Source organism: Phyllopteryx taeniolatus, chromosome 22 (genome assembly GCF_024500385.1).
Source record: "Phyllopteryx taeniolatus isolate TA_2022b chromosome 22, UOR_Ptae_1.2, whole genome shotgun sequence".
NCBI lineage: Eukaryota > Metazoa > Chordata > Actinopteri > Syngnathiformes > Syngnathidae > Phyllopteryx > Phyllopteryx taeniolatus.
Genome location: NC_084523.1, coordinates 686,733 through 706,231, shown reverse-complemented (window position 1 = coordinate 706,231; position 19,499 = coordinate 686,733). Strand labels below are relative to the sequence as shown.

Sequence of the window (19,499 nt, the reverse complement as noted above, 5' to 3'; positions counted from 1 at the left end):
GGGGTATCAGTGTCTTGCTCAAGGACACCACAGCCGTGAGTCCGGGGGATGTTGGCGGATGGGGTTTTGAACCTAGGTCCCCCACGGTGGCAGGCGATGATCTTAACCATTGGGCCACGGCTGCCCCTCCCAAAACGCACACCTCCCAAAAAGTTCAACATTCCTCTCATCAGTCTGTAGACTTCTTCCAAAAGTCTTGGGAGTCATTCAGATTTTAATTTTTTTTTTCCTGAACTTAAATGAGGTAAGGAAGACCTGCAGTCGTGTAGATGTTGCCCTGGGCGCCTTTGTAACCTGGATGAGTCGTCGCTGTGCTCTTGGGGTAATCTCTGTAGGCCATTTGTAGATAATGGCTCTCACTGTGGTTCACTGGAATCCTAAAGTTTTAGAAATTTCTTTGGATCGTGGCATCTTGATGCAGCTTTGGAGATCTTGTGGCCGACTTCATTTTGTCAAGCAGGTTATATTTAAGTGATTTTTTTTTTTGATTGAACAGATCTGGAGGTAATCAGGCTTGGGTGTGGTCATGAAAATTAACCCAAAAAAATTTGATTAGCCACAGTTCATTTTTGATTTAACAAGGGGGGGGCAATGTTTTTTCCACACAGGGCCAGTTAGCTTTGAACATACGGTATTTCAAAACAAATATTTCCATAGGAATTACGACCCATAGTAAAACTTTCCATCATAAAACCTTTATTATCTAGATACATCAAAAACTGATGGTTGTCTTAAAGATTAAAGACAGCTGCCTTTGCAATGTACATAATGTTCTTCTAATTGTACAAGCAGTTGAAGGGCTGAACAATAGCGAACATCTTGCAATGTACAGTAGATACATTGGTGTATTGATGTTTGACAACATGAGCATTAACTTCCTCAACAATTGTGTCATCATGGCAAAATACAGTACTGGAAGAAATTAGTACTTTAGTTTCTGTGTGGACATTTTGCATATTGTTGATTGCAACATCAAGAGATGCTCTCATGAGACGTGTAGAAGTTGAAAATGAAGGCCGAGAGAAACGGGCCCCAGAAGTTTAGAGCACGTCACAGTTTGTTATGTTAACTTTGCAGATTAACATGTCAGCAGAGTGCAGACCTGTGGCAACATTGAACAAAAGTGGAGTGCTTGCCAGCGTGTAGTAGACAAACTACACGGTGGGTAGTAATGGTTTCTGCATGTGTGCACCTTTCATGTGAATCAACACTGTTGTCTCAATGTTGTTGTCCCCTCATAAAATTTACGTACTTACGTTCATCCAGAAAAGTTAAATCTGGGTCATTTTCACATTATATGATGGTGTCATTTCAGGGATTTGAAGGGGTATGCATGAATTTGTGAATGTGTCCGAACTATTGCAGGTCTTTATACCGTTAGTACGATTGTATAAAGACAAAAGTGTAATCGTTTAATGAGTCGTTAGGATCATTTATACACTTGTATCCACAGAGTTTGAAAGGCAACACATGTAAATTGTGCAACTCACATGATTTTTATAAGCTGTTTATGCCTTTACCTTAATGCATGAGGGTTATTTCAGTGGGCCATGAAAATTACATATTCCAAACTTTTTGTGAGTACTGTAAAACAAAACACATTCCATAAAGGAAAAAAAAAGTATGTATTTAATTTTTTTAGATATATTTTTTAGAAAGTTTACAAATTATGGCAAGAAAATGTTTATCTAACATACTGAGAGCTGTGACAGGCGACATGTGCAATAAAGTGAAAGGATAGAAAATACTGTTCAAAAATTTTTGTAAAGACCGGTAGTGACGTCATATCATTTACAATCATCGCCACTTTTTTTTTTTTCACTTCACTTTTTGACCAATAAGAAAGCCACCCACACCACACGTGTCTAAGTAGAAGCCAATCACAGACAGTGTGTCACGCCCGGTCTTACAGACTCCTCCTCCTTTTTCCGACAGGCCCCAGCACTTCGTCAACTCGGTTAAAACGTGCCTTCACAGTACAGAGAAGGAAGCTACAACAGTAAGTTATTGCGGTTTTTAATCACCCAGTGACGCATTGTTGCACATTTTAAAAGCGAATATCCTGCTCTGCGGAATAATTCCAGTAAGAGGCGCCACTGGGCCGTTGTATTTCCACCAGCAGGTCTTGCTTCTTTTTTTTTTTCCCTCTCTTTCTCTCCCCCACAATAGTTTTAAGCTAGCCAGTTCACGCCAGTTGCTGTAACCCGCCGTCATGCCGGAATACATGGACGACCCGTCGCAGCTCACCAAGGACAAGCTTAAGAGCGAGTTGCTGGCGCACAACGTGGAGCTCCCGAGCGGCAACCACAATAAAGACGTGTACGTTCAGCTTTATCTGGAAAATTTGACCGCGCAGAACAAGAAACGTGTCGCCGCCACGACTTTGGACGCCTTCTCCAGTGACGAGGAGCTGCCCCCGCCTGTGGTGTCCAGCAGGAGTCGCTCTTCCGGCAAAGTGAGTACCTACCCGTTTCGGTGATTTAACGTATTAAAAATCGACCAAAAAAAATAAATATAATGCTTAAATGTAAATTCAAAATGCGGCATTTCTAATTCTGTATTAAGTTTGTGATATTCAGTGGTGCAGAAGATATATTTAAAAAAAAAAAAAAAAAACTGGGAATGGAATCAAAACTTGGGGAAAAACAAAGTAGTAGTTGGTTTCAAAGGAAACAGTACCACCATATGGAGCAAGTGTGGTGTGTGCATGCTTATAAATATTGTACATGAGACAAAGTGGAAAAATTCCAAGAGCATCAGTTTGCTGTTGATTGAATTTGAAGTCCGTAAAATGCATCGAATGGTTTATTGTGGAGTCGAAATTGTCAACATTCTTCTTTAATAATCCCCCTCAGTCAACAACTGGAAGCGAGGGCTTGCGTGACTTTTAAAGCCAACTGAGTGCCCAGACTGGACTTTTTGTCCAGAGATCACATTTGGGTATCACCCTTCCACCCGATTTATTAAATCCATGTTTAAATGCAACTATTTTGCCTTGACGTTCATGAATGCGAATCCTGTGAAATGACAACTAACCTAAACTTTTGACTCTTAAGTGCAGTGGAACTAAATGGTCTAAAACAATCAATCGCAAGTTGTTCAGGTGGGAGGAAAAAATACTGTGGAGATGAATGCCAGTTTGAATAATTTGTTCCGGGGTCAAACGGTCACCATCAAAGGTGTAAAAATGAATTACCTACTGTACTCTTAACTTCTGGTGTTTATTCCTTTTCTCACATCCTTTTCTTAACGTTCATGTTGAAGCTATTCCTTTCATATGGGGTGTCACAAGAAAAAGGTACGAAAGGAAAAATTGCCCCACCTTGTCACATATACAAAACAAATCAAGTAGAGGCGCAACAAATGTTCAATTAATCAACATCTAATTGATTATCAAATCAATGGACAACTATTTTGATAATAGATTAATCATTTAGAGCCATAGTTTAACTTAAAATTGTCCAAATCTTTGAAATGTCAGCTTGTCAACAGTAAATATTCTGATTGCTGCGTTCCTCAATGAAAGCAGACTGATTGTCTTTGTGTTTAATCAAAAGAAGACATTTGCAAACGTCTGCTTTCACTTTGGAAATCAGTGATACGGGTTGTACATTGCAAATATTTGTGCATACAAACACAGATTAAAAAAAACAATTTCCTTGTCTTGCACAATGCCAAACGCGGCATTATTCCGCATGCTGGAGGAGCTCGACGCCTGGTTAGCACATCTGCCTCACAGTTCTGATGACCCAGGTTCAAGTCCAGCCTCGCCTGTGTGGAGTTTGCATGTTCTCCCCGTACCTGCGTGAATTTTCTCTGTGTACTCCTCCCACATTCCAAAAACATGCATTGCAGGTGGATTAAAGACTCTTAAATTGTCTATAGGTGTGAATGTGTTGTCCATTTGTGCCCTGAAATTGGCTGGCGACCAGTTCAAGGTGTACCCCGCCTCTCGCTCGAAGTCAGCTGAGATGGGCGCCAGCACACCTGTGACCCTTGTTGAGGATAAGTGGGTTGGAAAATGGATGGATGGACAGTTCCAGGATCAAACTATCACCATTGTAACGCCTTTATTAACTGTTTAAATTGTGAAGTAAACTAATTCAACTGTATGATAATATAATAATAGCTCAGTTTGTAAGATAATACTCTTTGGCGGATTGGAAAAGGGTCCTTGCTGAAGTCGGTCAATGATGCATTGCCATCACTTGACACCCTTCTGTTGAAAACACTTATTTCTCAAGATGCTCATTGAGCTGTCTTACGAGATGCTGTTTTTGTGCAATTTTTGAGAAATCTCAAATTTTGTTCAGTTTCCAAATTGTAATACCTTTAGTACATTTATATTCCGGAAGTCCTATAACTCCTTGTAATTTTAGTTTGTGGTTTGGGCTTTACCAGTATGTACTGTAAATAGTAATTAACAGGTTTCATTGTAAATAACACTGTCTACAGCCTGATCACATTACATTTCAGAACACGTGATGGCGGACGTCTTGTTTGGGGAGCCACTTGACATGATTGTATGAACTGTGTGTGTGAAATTACATCATACAGGCCTTATTTGGTTACCTGTGGGGGGCTCTTGTTCTATTCACGCCGTCGTACTTTTGAAAGACATCTGTGTGTACAGGTGGTTAACCACACATTTAAACAAAACAAAAATATGGAGAGTTCCTCTTTTCTTGCTAGTAGCAACTCGGAACGCTGTTTAAAAAAAAAAAAAAAAAACCAGATATTTTGAGCTTTCATCCTGTTCACTTGTTTTATTGAGGAAATGCTTCAGGTTAAATATAACACTCAGATTGCACCCCATATGTGCAATAAAGTGCTGTGTTATGGAGCTTCTCCATAATTAAGCCCTTTGCGGATGTGCTGCTGTGTTACCCATCATGTTAACTGGTACACACGTTTGAGTGATTATAGGCTGCACAGGTATCTGAGGAGGTGGGGATGAATGTTCTGCACAAAAATTCATTCCTCACATTTTTCACATAACGACCGCAAGGCTGAATATAAACATGTATGAATTGTCATGTGTGATGGATTTTCTCCTCTCATAAAGACACCTGTGTCGGAAGACTGGTTAAATCTAATTTCTTTAATTGCAACCACCCCGGTCCTTGATCTTCACTCATCTGTTTACATGTTAGCTCCTACCTCCAGAGATCCCATAAGGAGTCAAGAACAATGGAGGAGTGAGGAGGGACAAATGTTTGAAGAAGTGGTACTTACGCTCCTGGATGTTGTCATTTTATGGGCGTGTCAATTATTGATGCTCTCACTGTCACATCATTGGCATGGGTCACAAATCACTTATCACCACAAATATAACTTCATGGTTTCTTTCAATTCAAACTCACCTCAAATATTATCAACACTGTTACTCTTCATAACTCTGCAAACTCCCCCAGCCCCCCTCGCTCGCAGCGCATATTTGTAGTGACCTGAAAATACCGTATTTTCACGACCATAAGGCGCACTTCAAAGTCTTAAATTTTCTCCAAAATGGACGGGGCACCTTATAATGCGCTGCGCCTTATGTGGGCACAGAGTTCCAAAATCTGTAAATGTTTTTGTGTGACTTTGATGAGCGCTCCACTTGACTGACTGGGAGCATTTCCTGCCGACACGCTGCTTATATAGAGGAAAGGCGGACGTGACTGAGGACAGCATGCGGACGTTAAAGGGGGAAGGGTGCGCGTGAAAGAGGACGCTAAAGGCATAGCGCCGGTATGTGCATTGTGCAAAACATCGGTTTGGCTAAGGACCCCCAAAAATGGCACCTACGAAGAGATACGCTTACGAAGCACAGTTTAAACTGCGAGCTATCAGTTCCGCGGAGGAACATGGGAATCGAGCAGCCGCGGGATAATTCATGATCAAAAACTAATGTGAGTATATTTTTAAATACTTCAATAAAGTACAACCGAACTCAGTTTAGCTCCCGCTGCCTTGCATGCATGCAGGCGTATGTTTTAGCGTGCATGTATGCTACTGTATGTTTTAAGCTAGCGTATGTTTTACCATGCCTGTGCCCAATAATACGGTGCGCCTTATGTATGTGTTAAATACAGAAATAGACCCCGTGGTTGTGAAAATACGGTATGTAGATAGTGTTGATACGTTGCTTATTTCTGTGGAATGCAAAAACGGTGTAAAATTTGTTCTTGGTGGCCAAATGCATCTGACAAAATTGCATCCTAATTGTATTACAAAATTGAATTGCCTAGAAACCATGACCCAGTGTAATAAATAAATGTCAGTATTATTAGTACTGCCCAAAATAAATCTGAGAAGAAATGTATATTTAAACTAGGGCTGGGCAATTCATAGATTTAATCAATTAATCATTTTGGGGAGCTCGCATCTATTTATTTTTTAGTACTTCTATCGGAAGCACTAATTCTAATTTTCAACTGCAATAAATTGAAACAAAATTCAAATGTACAGCACTGTACGCTGGATCTTTCATTGTTTTACTTCGTTACTCATGCAGGCTGCAATGAGCGGTTGTAAAGGAAAATCTGATGCACTCTGACTGTATAGACTTTACTCCACAGAGTTTGTGGGCTGACATCCAGCTATGACATCAGGGTTCAGTTATGTTTCTTTCAAAGCTAGGGTGTGGTTTACAGGGGAGGGAACATGGCGTATTTCTGCCTTCCTCTTTTCCCACTCTCCGAAACCAGACTGTTGTGGTTATGAAACACTTAGCTGGAGCTCAAATAAAGTCTTGTCCGCCTGAGTAAATGCCTGAAATATTGTGAGACAACCTCTTGAAGTGTGGCTCTCACATTCATTACATGATGTGGAGTGCTTCAGGTCCGCAACTGAGAAGTGGGTGTCAGTCTGCAATACAACAGTCATTAGTGGTTCTGTATGTCTAGCATGAAGCTTTGTTCTTCCTAATAGATTGTACGTTAAGTGTCAAGCATTGCACTGACCGGGTAACCTGTCAGCTGTGTCCACACTTTACAGTGGCCTGGAAGTGTAAGACAATAAAACAAATTGTGAAACACTTTTACATTTCGTAAAACAAATTAACAAAAACCGAAACACTTTATTAACATAAGACGAAACAAATTACAAAAGAAAAAAGTTACATCTGCGTAGCCTACCCTTCCCGCTATGTTGGAGTCAATCGTGTTGAAGCATGGTGGGTCTTTCCAAGAGAGGGCGTGAGATTTCTAAGAATGTCTATGAAATGGGACCTTCCCTTTCCGGGTCTTTCGTCTTTTTTAATTTGTTTTGTCTTTTGTAAAAGTATTTCTGCTTTTGGTCATGTGTTTTCTGAAATGTAAAAGTGTTTTGTTTTTTTGTTTGCTTTATGAAATGTTCAATAGTTTTTCCTTTTTGTTGTTTTCTGGAATTCAAATGTTTTGGCTTTTGTTGAATTTTCTGGAATGTAAAAGTGTTTCACAATTTGTCATATTGTTTTGCACCAGGCCACCGTACCACCTGGTCTAAAGTGAATTGTCATGGTAAGTCCGAACATGTATCAATAGCCTGGTTTACATGAAGCCTTCGATTCCGATTAGTATTGGTTTACAAGCCCAAACAGAATGAAAATGTTCCAAATAACAATCACCTCAATTGGAATAAACGGGCCAAATCCGAATGGCATTTCATTCATTTTCATAGGTGTGGAATATTCCTTTTCCCAAACCGACCAGAAATAAATTTTCGCCACAGTCATTTGGAATAGAGCCGGGAAAAGCTCTGTGTGCGCATGCTTCGTCTCGACATAAATGCGCGGTGACGTCATCGTTAAAGCACGGCGTAAATAACGATCTTTCCAACTACTTGCAAGTTGTTTTTATCACACGTTTTTTTTTAAATAAACGTATTAAAAACAATCCCAACTCCTCTGCTGAATAGACAACGGACCCTCCGTCTTGATAAATGACGTGACATTCACGAAGAAGTCACACGGCGGTTCCAATTAAATGTTGTACACATCTATACACCCAATCAGAATAGATCAGTTGACCAGAGATCTTCAATCAGAATGATTTTAACCGGAATGAAAAAAAAGTTCTCCATGTAAACCTGGCTAATGTTTCTAGAACGAGGCACAGCGCCTTTCACGTAATTTTGGTCATCCGTCGATCACCAGTAGGTCAGAAACTTCACTCTCTGTACGCCACACAAGTTAGCTAGTGGTTAAACTTTCATCATTGCCTCATGTAGGCAGGGGACTAGAGACAATTACTCTATGCTGATTTCTCTTTCTGGCGAGATTACAAATCCTAGCCATGTTGTTCTTTGTAATCTGATATCCTGATCCTCAAATCATTAGTGCAGTTGTGTACTACAATTGTATCAGAGTAGCTTGTTGTTAGCCTCTCCCATGTGGCTATTGCTAAGTTGCCTCCTCCTGTTCACTCACTATGCAGTTCATTAGATGCACATCATTAGTCTGTGAATGTGTTAAGAGCGATATATACTGTAGCTGCTTTCTCAATGGCCAACTAAACCTTTTTCCCAGCTTGCTGCTCTGTGAAAAAGGTACAGATGTAGGGTGGGTGGGTTGAAGTTGACCCTTCTAAATTTATGGCATAGTATCTATCAGCAGTGTGTAAGGAGAGTATAAAGTTTAACACCCGAGACACACTGCCGAGCTAATCTAATGTATCTAATTACTGGAATGTGAAAGATCACTACAGCTGTGTGTCCGTGCACCGCCCAAGAGTTGGCTGAAAGGGACAGGCCAATAAAGGCTGGCTCTTATGTAATGCCTCTGCACCGATTTACCATGAAGACAGTTTGAAAGTGGCTTAATGGCTTTTAAAAGAATAAGAGCAAAGTTGTCACAACTTTATCTACACTGGATTGATTAGGAATGGGAGTGGCGGAGGACTGTAACTTGATGGAAATGTGAGACAACATTCTTAAGGAAATGAAGTGCAAACTTGACATTCCTCAGTTGACTTACAGACTTGAACCACACTGGGTGTGTTATTTGTACAGATTTTTGGAGCTTGAAAATTCCCATATCTCAGAGTGAACTTAAACAACAGTATTACTATTTCTGTCCGAATACTTGAAAGGGGTATTTTAAAAACAGCTATAATACTGTAATTCTGTTCATAGTAAGCAGTTGTCTAATTCTTATTGATGACTACTGGCTGGGCATATGTTGCAGCTCTTTGTGAATGTTTTGATGTTCTCTTCTACAACCCCAATTCCAGTGAAGTTGGGACGTTGCGTTAAACATAAATAAAAACAGAATACAATGATGTGCAAATCATGTTCAACCTATATTTAATTGAATATACTACAAAGACAACATATTTAATGTTTGAACTGATAAACTTTGTTTTTAGCAAATAATAATTCAATTAGAATTTTATGGCTTCAACACATTCCAAAAAAGCTTGGACAGGTGGCAAAAAAGACTGAGAAAATTGAGGAATGCTCATCAGAAACCAACGGTGAACAGGCTAATTGGGAACAGGTGGGTGCCATGATTGGGTATAAAAGGAGCTTGCCTGAATTGCTCAGTCATTCACAAGCAAAGATGGGGCGAGGTTCACCTCTTTGTGAACAAGTGCGTGAGAAAATAGTCGAACAGTTTAAGGACAATGTTCCTCAACGTACAATTGCAAGGAATTTAGGGATTTCATCATCTACGGTCCATAATATCGTCAAAAGGTTCAGAGAATCTGGAGAAATCACTACATGTAAGCAGCAAGGCCGAAAACCATCATTGAATGCCCGTGACCTTCGATCCCTCCGGCGGCACTGCAGCAAAAACCGACAATGTGTAAAGGATATCACCACATTGGCTCAGGAACACTTCAGAAAACCAAAGACCCTAAATACAGTTCGCGCTACATCTGTAAGTGCAACTTGAGCAAAGCAAAAGCCATTTATCAACAACACCCAGAAACGTCGCCGGCTTCTCTGGGCCCGAGCTCATCTAAGATGGACTGATGCAAAGTGGAAAAGTGTTCTGTGGTCCGACGAGTCCACATTTCAAATTGATTTTTGGAAATTGTGGATGTCGTGTCCTCCGGGCCAAAGAGGAAAAAAAACATCCCGACTGTTATGGACACAAAATTCAAAAGCCAGCATCTGTGATGGTATGGGGCTGTGTTAATGCCAATGGCATGGGTAATTTACACATCTGTGAAGGCACCATTAATGCTGAAAGGTACATACAGGTTTTGGAGAAACATATGCTGCCATCCAAGCAACGTCTTCTTCATGGACGCCCCTGCTTATTTCAGCAAGACGATGCCAAACCACATTCTGCACGTGTTACAACAGCGTGGCTTTGTAGTAAAAGAGTGCGGGTACTAGACTGGCCTGCCTGCAGTCCAGACCTGTCTCCCATTGAAAATGTGTGGCGCATTATGAAGCGTAAAATACGACAACGGAGACCACGGACTGTTGAACAGCTGAAGCTGTACATCAAGCAAGAATGGAAAAGAATTCCACCTACAAAGCTTCAACAATTAGTGTCCTCAGTTCCCAAATGTTTATTGAATGTTGTTAAAAGAAAAGGTGATGTAACACAGTGGTAAACATGACCCTGTCCCAGCTATTTTGGAACGTGTTGCAGCCATAAAATTGTAAGTTAATGATTATTTGCTAAAAACAATAAAGTTTATCAGTTTGAACATGAAATATTTTCAATATATTCAATTAAATATAGGTTGAACATGATTTGGAAATCATTGTATTCTGTTTTTATTTAACACAATGTCCCAACTTCATTGGAATTAGGGTTGTATATGTGAAACTTTTGAAAATCCCAAAGAATAAAACATGAGTTCTACCAGGTTATTGTCTAATAATGCTGTCTAATGCTTCCAGCAGCTGCTTCATAATAAAATCCTTTCCGCAATGGATTTTTCATGGAAGGTGCAGGACATTTGTGCAGGTTCACAGCGACGAGAAGTCTTTTTCCTCTTACAAGCCTGGAAATGGAACGATTTGCTCGGAACCACTCACGTAGTTCCAACTCTTACTTGATTGACATAACATGAATCACAAAGTTGTATAAAGACAAGATCTGTATCTTCATTGCAGATGCACGCAGTGTTGGACCAGTGAAAATATTGCCCAAAACGTATCAGACAGTCTGTGATTTATCTGTGACCTATCGCAATGATATTGCAAATGCAATGAATCATTCAATCCTATCCTTACATATTCTAACACCTACGTGGTCACAGAATCGCTTATTTAAATGCTAAACCAGGCTACCGTATTCTTCGCAGAAAGCACCCAGGAAAACTGACAAGATTCAGCCAGACGAGCTGGATGTGACTGCGCTGACTGATGAATACCTGAGGGATGAGCTGCTCAAACATGGAGTAGATGCTGGACCAATTGTGGGTGAGTCCACATTTCACTTAAACAGTGTGCTTGCCTCATATTGCACACTGCACACAGGTGATATAATTCACGTGCCATGTAAAATTTGCAAAACATTTTTTGACCGATTGTGATTTACTGTACTTAACAATTAATAGCAGTAAACGTTACCTTATTGCCACCATTTATGTATTTACTCATCAGTCAGACAGACAAATTTAATAATAATAACATAATAGTGAATAATAATTCATATTTAGGAACATTCAATGTTATGGTAATTTTCTTGATCAATTTCTTTCATTGCTTTTTTGTCATCCCACTTTATCTTTACAGCATCAACCCGCAAACTGTACGAGAAGAAACTGATGAAGCTACTCGATGACGGTCCTGCACAGGCAACAATAACAAAGATAGTGGTCACGGAGATCCAAGTTAACCACAATGGCAACTCTGAATCTGACCTCTATAGTGACAAGGAGGACGGTAAGGGCATGCACATGACTCCTTAATGTACTTTTATTGGTTGATACCAAACATGTGGATGCTACTATATACACTATTGATCTGTCATACAATATACTGCAGACATAGCAAACGTGGCGCCCCCGGGCACCTGGCCTCATGCAGGAGGCTGTTGAGCCAGCCACAGAGAACTTTTCATGCGCACAAATACACAAGCCGACGATGAGGCATCCTTTTGATGCCATTTTTACCTCGAAAACTACCAATACCAAACTATTGAATATCTGTTGTACAAGCCCAGGTTATCAGACATTTAATAGAGGTTATTTTTCAGTCAGATCATGTGACTGGGCATGCCTAAAGCCTCATGCTGTAGACATGCTTCCTTTCCTTGCTGAAAAAAAACTAGACAGCCTACATTACCTGGCATATACCTGGAGTTCTATATCCTGTATGCAGGATTTTGAGCGACAAAGTTTAATTTCGTTTTGAAAGTAGCACCCTTCTGTCATCTTATGTTCAGTGACCGTTTTGTTGTTTTATATTAATCCAAAAGGGAATGTATTTGTTAATGTATTGATTTTTAAACTTCCAAATACTGATCATGTTTTATTAAAATGTAATATGACTTATGCTTCTGTTAGCCCTTGATGTTACGTGTAACATGCTGCCTCTAATATATTAACTCTCACATGGCTAAATGGTGGGGGTTTTATCTATTTGTAATGCTGTCTGTTTTTAGATGTGATAGCAGAACCGGAGCCTGAGCTAGTGGCTGCGCCTGAGCCAGTTCCAGTAGTGGAGAGGCCAATTCGGAGCAGAGGGAAGACACCCGTCACTACCCGCACTCACAGCAGTGAGCACAAGACTGTAAGTAGCTCCCCAACCTCGTTATTGTGTATTTCTTTCGTCAATTCCTAAACCTGATTCACAGATTTCTGTCCAACTAACTCATTTCAGGTTGCATTGTTTTCTAGTCATACTTGGAAAAGTTCTTGTATGCTGTTACTCTCGGACGTCCCGATTTTCTGACTTATTCTACGTGCAGTGACAGACTGTGTGATAATACTTCAGGTGGTTCCTCTCCAAAGACTTCCGATTCAAATTAAATTCTAATTCTAAAAGTTGATTGAAAGATTGATACCTTACTCAATGCACATCCTTGGCTGCCCTATCCTTCTCCTTTATCGTCATCTGTGGTTTGTGCCTTGTCCTTTTTCAGTTTGTTTGCTCTTAGTTTTGATTTACATTCTGGATGGGAGAAGCTGAAAGACTACTAATCTCAGAGATGCTCAATATGCGCTGATTTGAAATAGTAACACTAACCGCTTGAAATTTTAGCATGGTTTATTTATAGAGCATAAACTGTTACAGCACTAATAATGGTTTGGTAGCCTTTGATTCTCCTCTCTGCCCTTTTGCGGCTGACGTGCCCTTCATTGATCTGTGACCATCAGTGTTTGCTGGGTGTGAAGGTACCAAGATTGCAATCATGTTTGTGTGTTACTCATAAGATTTGAAAATGGGGAGATGTAATAAATTGTATTTCTTTGTGTTCTCGTGTCGCTGGAGGAGATGAGCACTGTCACTGTCACTAGAAGTGTTTCAGTGTGAAGTCATAGACACTGATATGTGGGCAGGAGAGGACACATCTGGGTTTTTTAATTTATCCTCACGCTGCAAAGGAAGTGTTGTTTTTTAAAAACAATTTTTGAGTACAGTGCAGTCACTCCCAATACATAGTGAGCCTGCGGTTTCTTTCTCTCCTTTCGAGCTATGCTGCATCTCAGACTCGAAGCACATGATGTGGATTACCCGTTTCCATGGCATGGCATTCTTTTGGCGGCTGACTTTTTCTCTAAACCTGTCTGCTCTCGATATCTTCATGTTTTTCTGGGTTGTCCACATTTCAATATGCAGAAAGGCCTTCATTTTGTTGCTTAAACATTCTGCTCACTTTGTTTTATTCTTTTCAGCAAAGAAGAATTAACCTGTTCCGTGTGTGTGTGTTACTGGTTTTGGCTGAGCAGCTCCTCCTGCTGTTTAGATTAATGTTTTACCTACTCAAACAACAATTTGAATTTTTTTGTATTTTAAAAAAAAAAGTTTTATCCGAAACTATACTTTTTCATAAAATTTTCCATAGTCCACAACCAATTCCCCTTTTGCTTAGTTGTGTTTCTGCAAATTTTTTGAAACTTACCTTGTGCTAGGGTTGCACAGTATTGTAAAAAACAAATGACTGCCTTTAAAAAAAAAGAGAGAGAAAATTTTATTAATTTATTTATTTTGATGATAAATTGCAATATGACAAAAATAGAGGAAACATAAACGTGTGAAAACCAGCAGGTTTCTCTTTTTCCCCTCACTAATTTATTGTTTGGACAGTTTCTAATAGAGTCACTATAAAAACTGCTCAACAGACCACAGAGGTATCCTGACGCTTCTGGGTTTAGTCTACCTGTATTATGTACTGTAGTATTGAGCAGGTTAATAGCCCTGCCAGACTTCGAGTTAAAATCATTAATTTTTATGCCTGGGCTGCTTGCTGATCAGTGGGTTTGTTTTCTTATGATCAAAAAAAGGATATAGTCTGTTTGGTGTTTTTTTCTTTTGCCACGGTACTATTCATCCATCCATCCATCCATTTTCTAGGCCGCTTCTCCTCACTAGGGTCCCGGGCGTGCTGGAGCCTATCCCAGCTGTCATCGGGCAGGAGGCGGGGTACACCCTGAACTGGTTGCCAGCCAATCGCACAGCACATATAAACAAACAACCATTCACACTCACATTCACACCTACGGGCAATTTAGAGTCTTCAATTAATGCATGTTTTTTTTCGGGATGTGGGAGGAAACCGGAGTGCCCGGAGAAAACCCACGCAGGCACGGGGAGAACATGCAAACTCCACACAGGCGGGACCAGGGATTGAACCCGGGTCCTCAGAACTGTGAGGCTGACGCTCTAACCAGTCGCCAACCGTGCCGCCCGGTACTATTCAGTACAATAAAAAAAAAATATATATATATATACAATGATGTTTGCTGGACTAACAGTTTCTCTTGCTCTCTCTGTAGACTCACAAGGGTTCCCCAATGAAATGTTATGTGAAAATGACCACTAATAAGCCCTATTATGTACTGAATTTGTTTTACATTGCTAAATATTAAAGGAGAACTACACCCAAACATTTTTAAAGAATGTCTAGATTGTATGTGCCTGCATTAGTCAAAACACTGTCCTCTGATAAACGTGTTCACGGAATACGAATCAAACAGAATAATTAATGTAAATCATTATCAACGGCAGAAGTGATGTCACAGACATGTCTGCTCCCAGAGCGCGCCGTTAAACTGTGTTGGCTGAGAGATTTGAGAGAGAAAAACTTGTAGCCTACTGTATGAGCTGGCAAAGGACATCTGTTTTTTACCATATGTGGTAGACAAATCCCTCCACACCGCCCTTGCCTGCCTGGCCTTTTTGACTTTTGATGAGCAGAAATAGTCAGCCCAGTGCAGCGTGTTAAATGATTATTTTCCGCCGAAGTTTGTGGTCAACCCAGTCCGCTTGCCTCTTCAGATCAATCTCGAAACACCAGGGTTCAAAGTGATCTGCGCAGATGACCTTGTACTTTCTTAATTTCGATTTGGCCACAGAGTGCCCAATTCCAATCTACAAAGCCACTAAGCCGCTATATTTTGCTTTTGTGGAAATTTCACTGGATTTGGAATCCGAAAGACACTTTTTCCCCCTGTCATTTGTGCATCCAAAAGCCTGGCATTCTTGCATTCAGCTGTGCCGGAACTGTTGAATACATGTCACATTCTTGCAAATTTGCACTCTCGCTAAGAGCAGATGCTATGTTTCAAATGTCTTTTAGAATAAATACTTTGTTGATTGAAGTAAACAGCAGGCGATAAAGGAAAGGTGCACATTTAATGTGCAACAGAAAGATTTGACATCTTGGGTTTAGTTCCCCTTTAAGAATGACATTGTAACAAAGAATGTAAAATATGTGCAAAACTTTTTGTCCAACCACCCTCTGTTTGAAACCCATTTAGCTCCATCATAAACAAGTGGCAACAGAGGCTCTTCTCAACACAGCTCTGCTCGAGGTCAGCTTTGTCTTTCTATAATTTGTTTTGGTAGGAACATATTTTAAGTTTTACGCAAGTTAAATTTTCCTCTCTACAGACAACTTGAGCACTGCACAAAATCCATTTCGCCAACACAGGGCACCCCACAAACTTGTTTTTAATGTCATGAATTTGTATGCCATGATAGAGAGAGAGAGAGGGAGGGGCAGAGTTGGAAAAACTAAAACCACAACACAAAGTGACTGGGCCAAATAGTGACTTTCTGTAACTGGTTAAGGAAGGCACAGATTTGGCGAGAGCTAAGTACAACTCGGCTGACTCATTCATGGCACACTGTCCCACTTTTCTCTCCAGAGCTTGTGTTATGCAATGGGAAATACTACAGTTATTTTATTTTTAATTTCTGCACATGGTAGATCGGGCCATTCTAAACCAATATTAGAAAAGAGTTTGTCTTCAAGACCAGCAGTTAGCGTGTGTTGCACTCAGATTGTGCTGCTTCTATTTTGTGCTTTCATAGACTCATCTAATAGCGCACTCTTTCTTCAAGCTGAAGAGCCACCCTGAGGAACAAAGTCCTCGCCCAAGCAATCTAGGGCCTTTCCCCCCCCTTTGGTATGCTAAACCAAAATTGACCCTGTTACTTTTAGCTCCTATGTGCTGTAGTTCACCTGTTAAGAATGAGGAGTCCCATTGGTCAGTGTTTGGAGCCAAGGCTGGCAGTGAGACTGCAGGGGTACATTTTAACTTTGACAACTGTGGGGGCACCATGACTTCTCTCTATATTATATTTCCTCCACACGTGACATCTAAAACAAAAAGGGTCCGTTTGGGCAGTGAAACCACTCTCACATATGCCATATGGCTGGTTCTGGTGAATACATAAATTTGTGCTTGTGCATACACAGTTGTTGAGTTTCTGTAGGGCCAGTAGTCGCAATCTCACGCACACTTTTTCGGCAGGAAGAGTTTGGACCTCCAAATGACCTGCCACTTAAAAGGAGACGAGAGACAATCACAAACTTCCTGTCCAAATGCAGCCCTGTGAAGAAGCACAGTAGTATGTCCTCGCTGTTCAAGGAGAACAATGTGTCAAAGGTGTGCAGTCACAGAGCCATAGCTATAGACGGTTTTACTGGTTTGTGTAACCCACATCCAGTCCAACTTTGTTAAGCACTAAGTGGTCACCCGGTGAGGTATCTACAGTAATTAGTTTGGGGGTCATCTGTTAACTCAGGCATTCACTTCCTGGTGATTTGTGAGTTTAATGAGGGAAAATATCCACAGATCAAAAATTCAGTTCAATTAAAACAATCAAGTTGATGACATTGGGCCACCATTTTTCAAACATAAATGCATATGATGACTGTGTCTCTGTAGGTGGAGAAGATAGCAGCCGGTGACCAAACTCCCAAAGTGGGTGAGAAAGATGTTCTTAAAGAGCTGTTCTCCAATGATGTCAATAGTCCAACAGGAATCATGTAAGTACTTGAGTGCAAAGTATTTTGTAAAGTAATTGTATTTTAAATACTATGGATACTTACCTAGTGCTTGAAACCCCTAAATGTTTGCTGAATTCAAAAGGAAGAGTGGGCCAAAATATCTCCACAGAGATGTGAAAGACTCATTTATTCATTCATCTTCCATACCGCTTATCCTGACTAGGGTCGCGGGCGTGCCCACCCTGAACTGATCTCCAGCTAATCGCAGGGCACATATAAACAAACAACCATTCGCACTCACATTCACACCTATGGGCAATTTAGGGGGAGACTGGCCCGGCCCAACAAGTAAAAGATTAAAAACATTTAACCTGCACTGTCCAGTTTGCAGGATTTATTTCAGTCATACTGATAGTATTTTTGACTAAAAAGTTACTGAATCGATTTCCACCCACTGAATCGTTTCAGATTGTATCATTCTAAATGAACCAATATTGTCCTTGAATCGAATCAGCAACCACGATTAGTGATGCGAATCAAATCGTAACTAAAATAAATTGTGATACGGATCAGATTGTGACTAAAATTAATAGTTACATCCCTACCATTAACCACAGAGGATGTAGCATGCACAGGAAGCCAGACCCAATGTTCAGTTAATGAACATTTATACATGCTCGAGGACTGGTTCCCAATGAGATAGTCTGGGAGTGTTAATCAAACTTTCAAAAGATTAATTATGGCCAGATTTACTTGTAAACATGGATTTGAAAAGTTTGGTTTCAGTCGATTTATTGCAAAACAAAATTCTGCTTGAACTGACTGTTAACTGCTCTGTAGCTGGCTTATTAGCACAATATTTGAATGCCTTTACTGCATTGTCTGTTTACAAATAGCTGCGAGTTCCCAACAACATAAACGAATGAGAAGTCTTTCCTTGTTTTTTAGGGCCACTTGTAGACGACCAATCCGGGGAGCCGCCGGGCGCCCAGTGATCTCTAGCGATTTCTGGAAGGATGAAAACTCATACTTCTCTCCCAAAACTACTAAAACCATCAGCAACTCCACCTCTTCCTCCTACACAGAGAGCTGTATCATCAACAGAGTCAACAGCTTGCCAAAGTCCTCCTCTAAACCCTTGTCCAGCACACCCACACTCCTGTCTCCACCTTCCCCTACTGGTGCAATGAAAGCAGTGCCCCAAGGCATGTCTCTGTGGAAGAAGGTGCTCCTACTGGCAATAGTGGCTGCTTTCCTGTTCTTTATTTACCAAGCCATGGAAACCAATACCCTCAACCCATTTTCAACAGCTGACTCAGAGGTGGCCAGTGGCAGCAAGGCATAGAGTTCATGGTGAATGTAGTGGGAGAGGACTGTTTGCTCATAACATTTAAATATATCTGTGAATCGAGTCTTTTTTTTTTTTTTTTTTCCTCCACAGGTGGTCTGAAATTATCATTGTTCACCATTGTTTGTTTTTGTTTTTTTTAACTCACTGGATGTTGGCCCATTGTGATCACAACAAAGCCAGCCACTTATACAAAACCCCAAATATTGTAGCAAATGTGGACTCACTAATATTTTATCTTTGTTGTTTTAACTTGCATGGCGTGATTGAACTTTACTGTGGTCAAGAGGTTGCTTGTCACAGAAGATAATAGCCTTGAAGATGGGTAGGTTTTTTTGTACTTAAGCCAGCTTTCTAGGCTTATCCAAATAGTGTAAACCTTAAGAGTTTTCTTAAATGTTCTCTTTATACTTGCATTCTACCTAATTATGTGTTCATGTCACAATTATTGAAATACAGTATTGAATTTACTCAATAAACTATAGATATGTAATTCTGTTGCATGTGCGTTTAATTTTGTGGAAGCGTGGATATATTACCTTTTGGTCATTGTTATTGCATACAAAATTTGTTTCCCGATTAAGCGTGTTTTGTGATGCCTTTAATTGAAGTCATGAAGTTATTCCTCCCTGATTCTGTTATGGCATATACATTTGTAGTGACAACAAATCCATCTACTTGTGGATCAGCTACTAAGAACTGGAGGTCATGAATGTAAACAACACAAGGCAGGTGTATCTGGCCTGTTTGGATCTGATCCCTCACAAAAAGTTCACCTTTGCAAAGATCTGGCTGCTGTACGGTCAGTTTGAGATCAGA

The 19,499-nt window shown here is 40.4% G+C and overlaps 1 protein-coding gene across 3 annotated transcripts; it reads left to right on the top strand.

Annotated features, from left to right (window-relative positions):
• The first annotated feature begins 1,869 nt into the window (after window positions 1-1,869).
• tmpoa (thymopoietin a) lies at window positions 1,870-19,173 on the top strand. 3 transcript variants are annotated; one of them, XM_061762206.1, is made up of 9 exons: window positions 1,870-1,999; window positions 2,170-2,455; window positions 11,232-11,349; window positions 11,665-11,814; window positions 12,536-12,663; window positions 15,855-15,908; window positions 16,854-16,988; window positions 17,271-17,371; window positions 18,281-19,173. In XM_061762206.1, exons 2-9 carry the CDS (start codon window positions 2,213-2,215, stop codon window positions 18,675-18,677), a joined length of 1,326 nt encoding a protein of 441 aa, XP_061618190.1. In that variant the 5' UTR covers window positions 1,870-1,999; window positions 2,170-2,212; the 3' UTR covers window positions 18,678-19,173. The 3 variants fall into 3 exon arrangements, with proteins under 3 accessions (XP_061618190.1, XP_061618192.1, XP_061618191.1); XM_061762207.1 differs by lacking the exon at window positions 16,854-16,988 and having other exon boundaries at window positions 1,923-2,455; XM_061762208.1 differs by lacking the exons at window positions 15,855-15,908; window positions 16,854-16,988 and having other exon boundaries at window positions 1,922-2,455.
• Window positions 19,174-19,499: the final 326 nt, after the last annotated feature.

Excerpts from the sequence above, each read along its gene's own strand:
- tmpoa (XM_061762206.1), top strand. The coding sequence starts at position 2,213 with ATGCCGGAATACATGGACGACCCGTCGCAGCTCACCAAGGACAAGCTT. Across the intron at positions 2,456-11,231 it reads GGAGTCGCTCTTCCGGCAAA|AAAGCACCCAGGAAAACTGA; the intron begins GTGAGTACCTAC and ends TATTCTTCGCAG. Across the intron at positions 17,372-18,280 it reads AATAGTCCAACAGGAATCAT|GGCCACTTGTAGACGACCAA; the intron begins GTAAGTACTTGA and ends CTTGTTTTTTAG.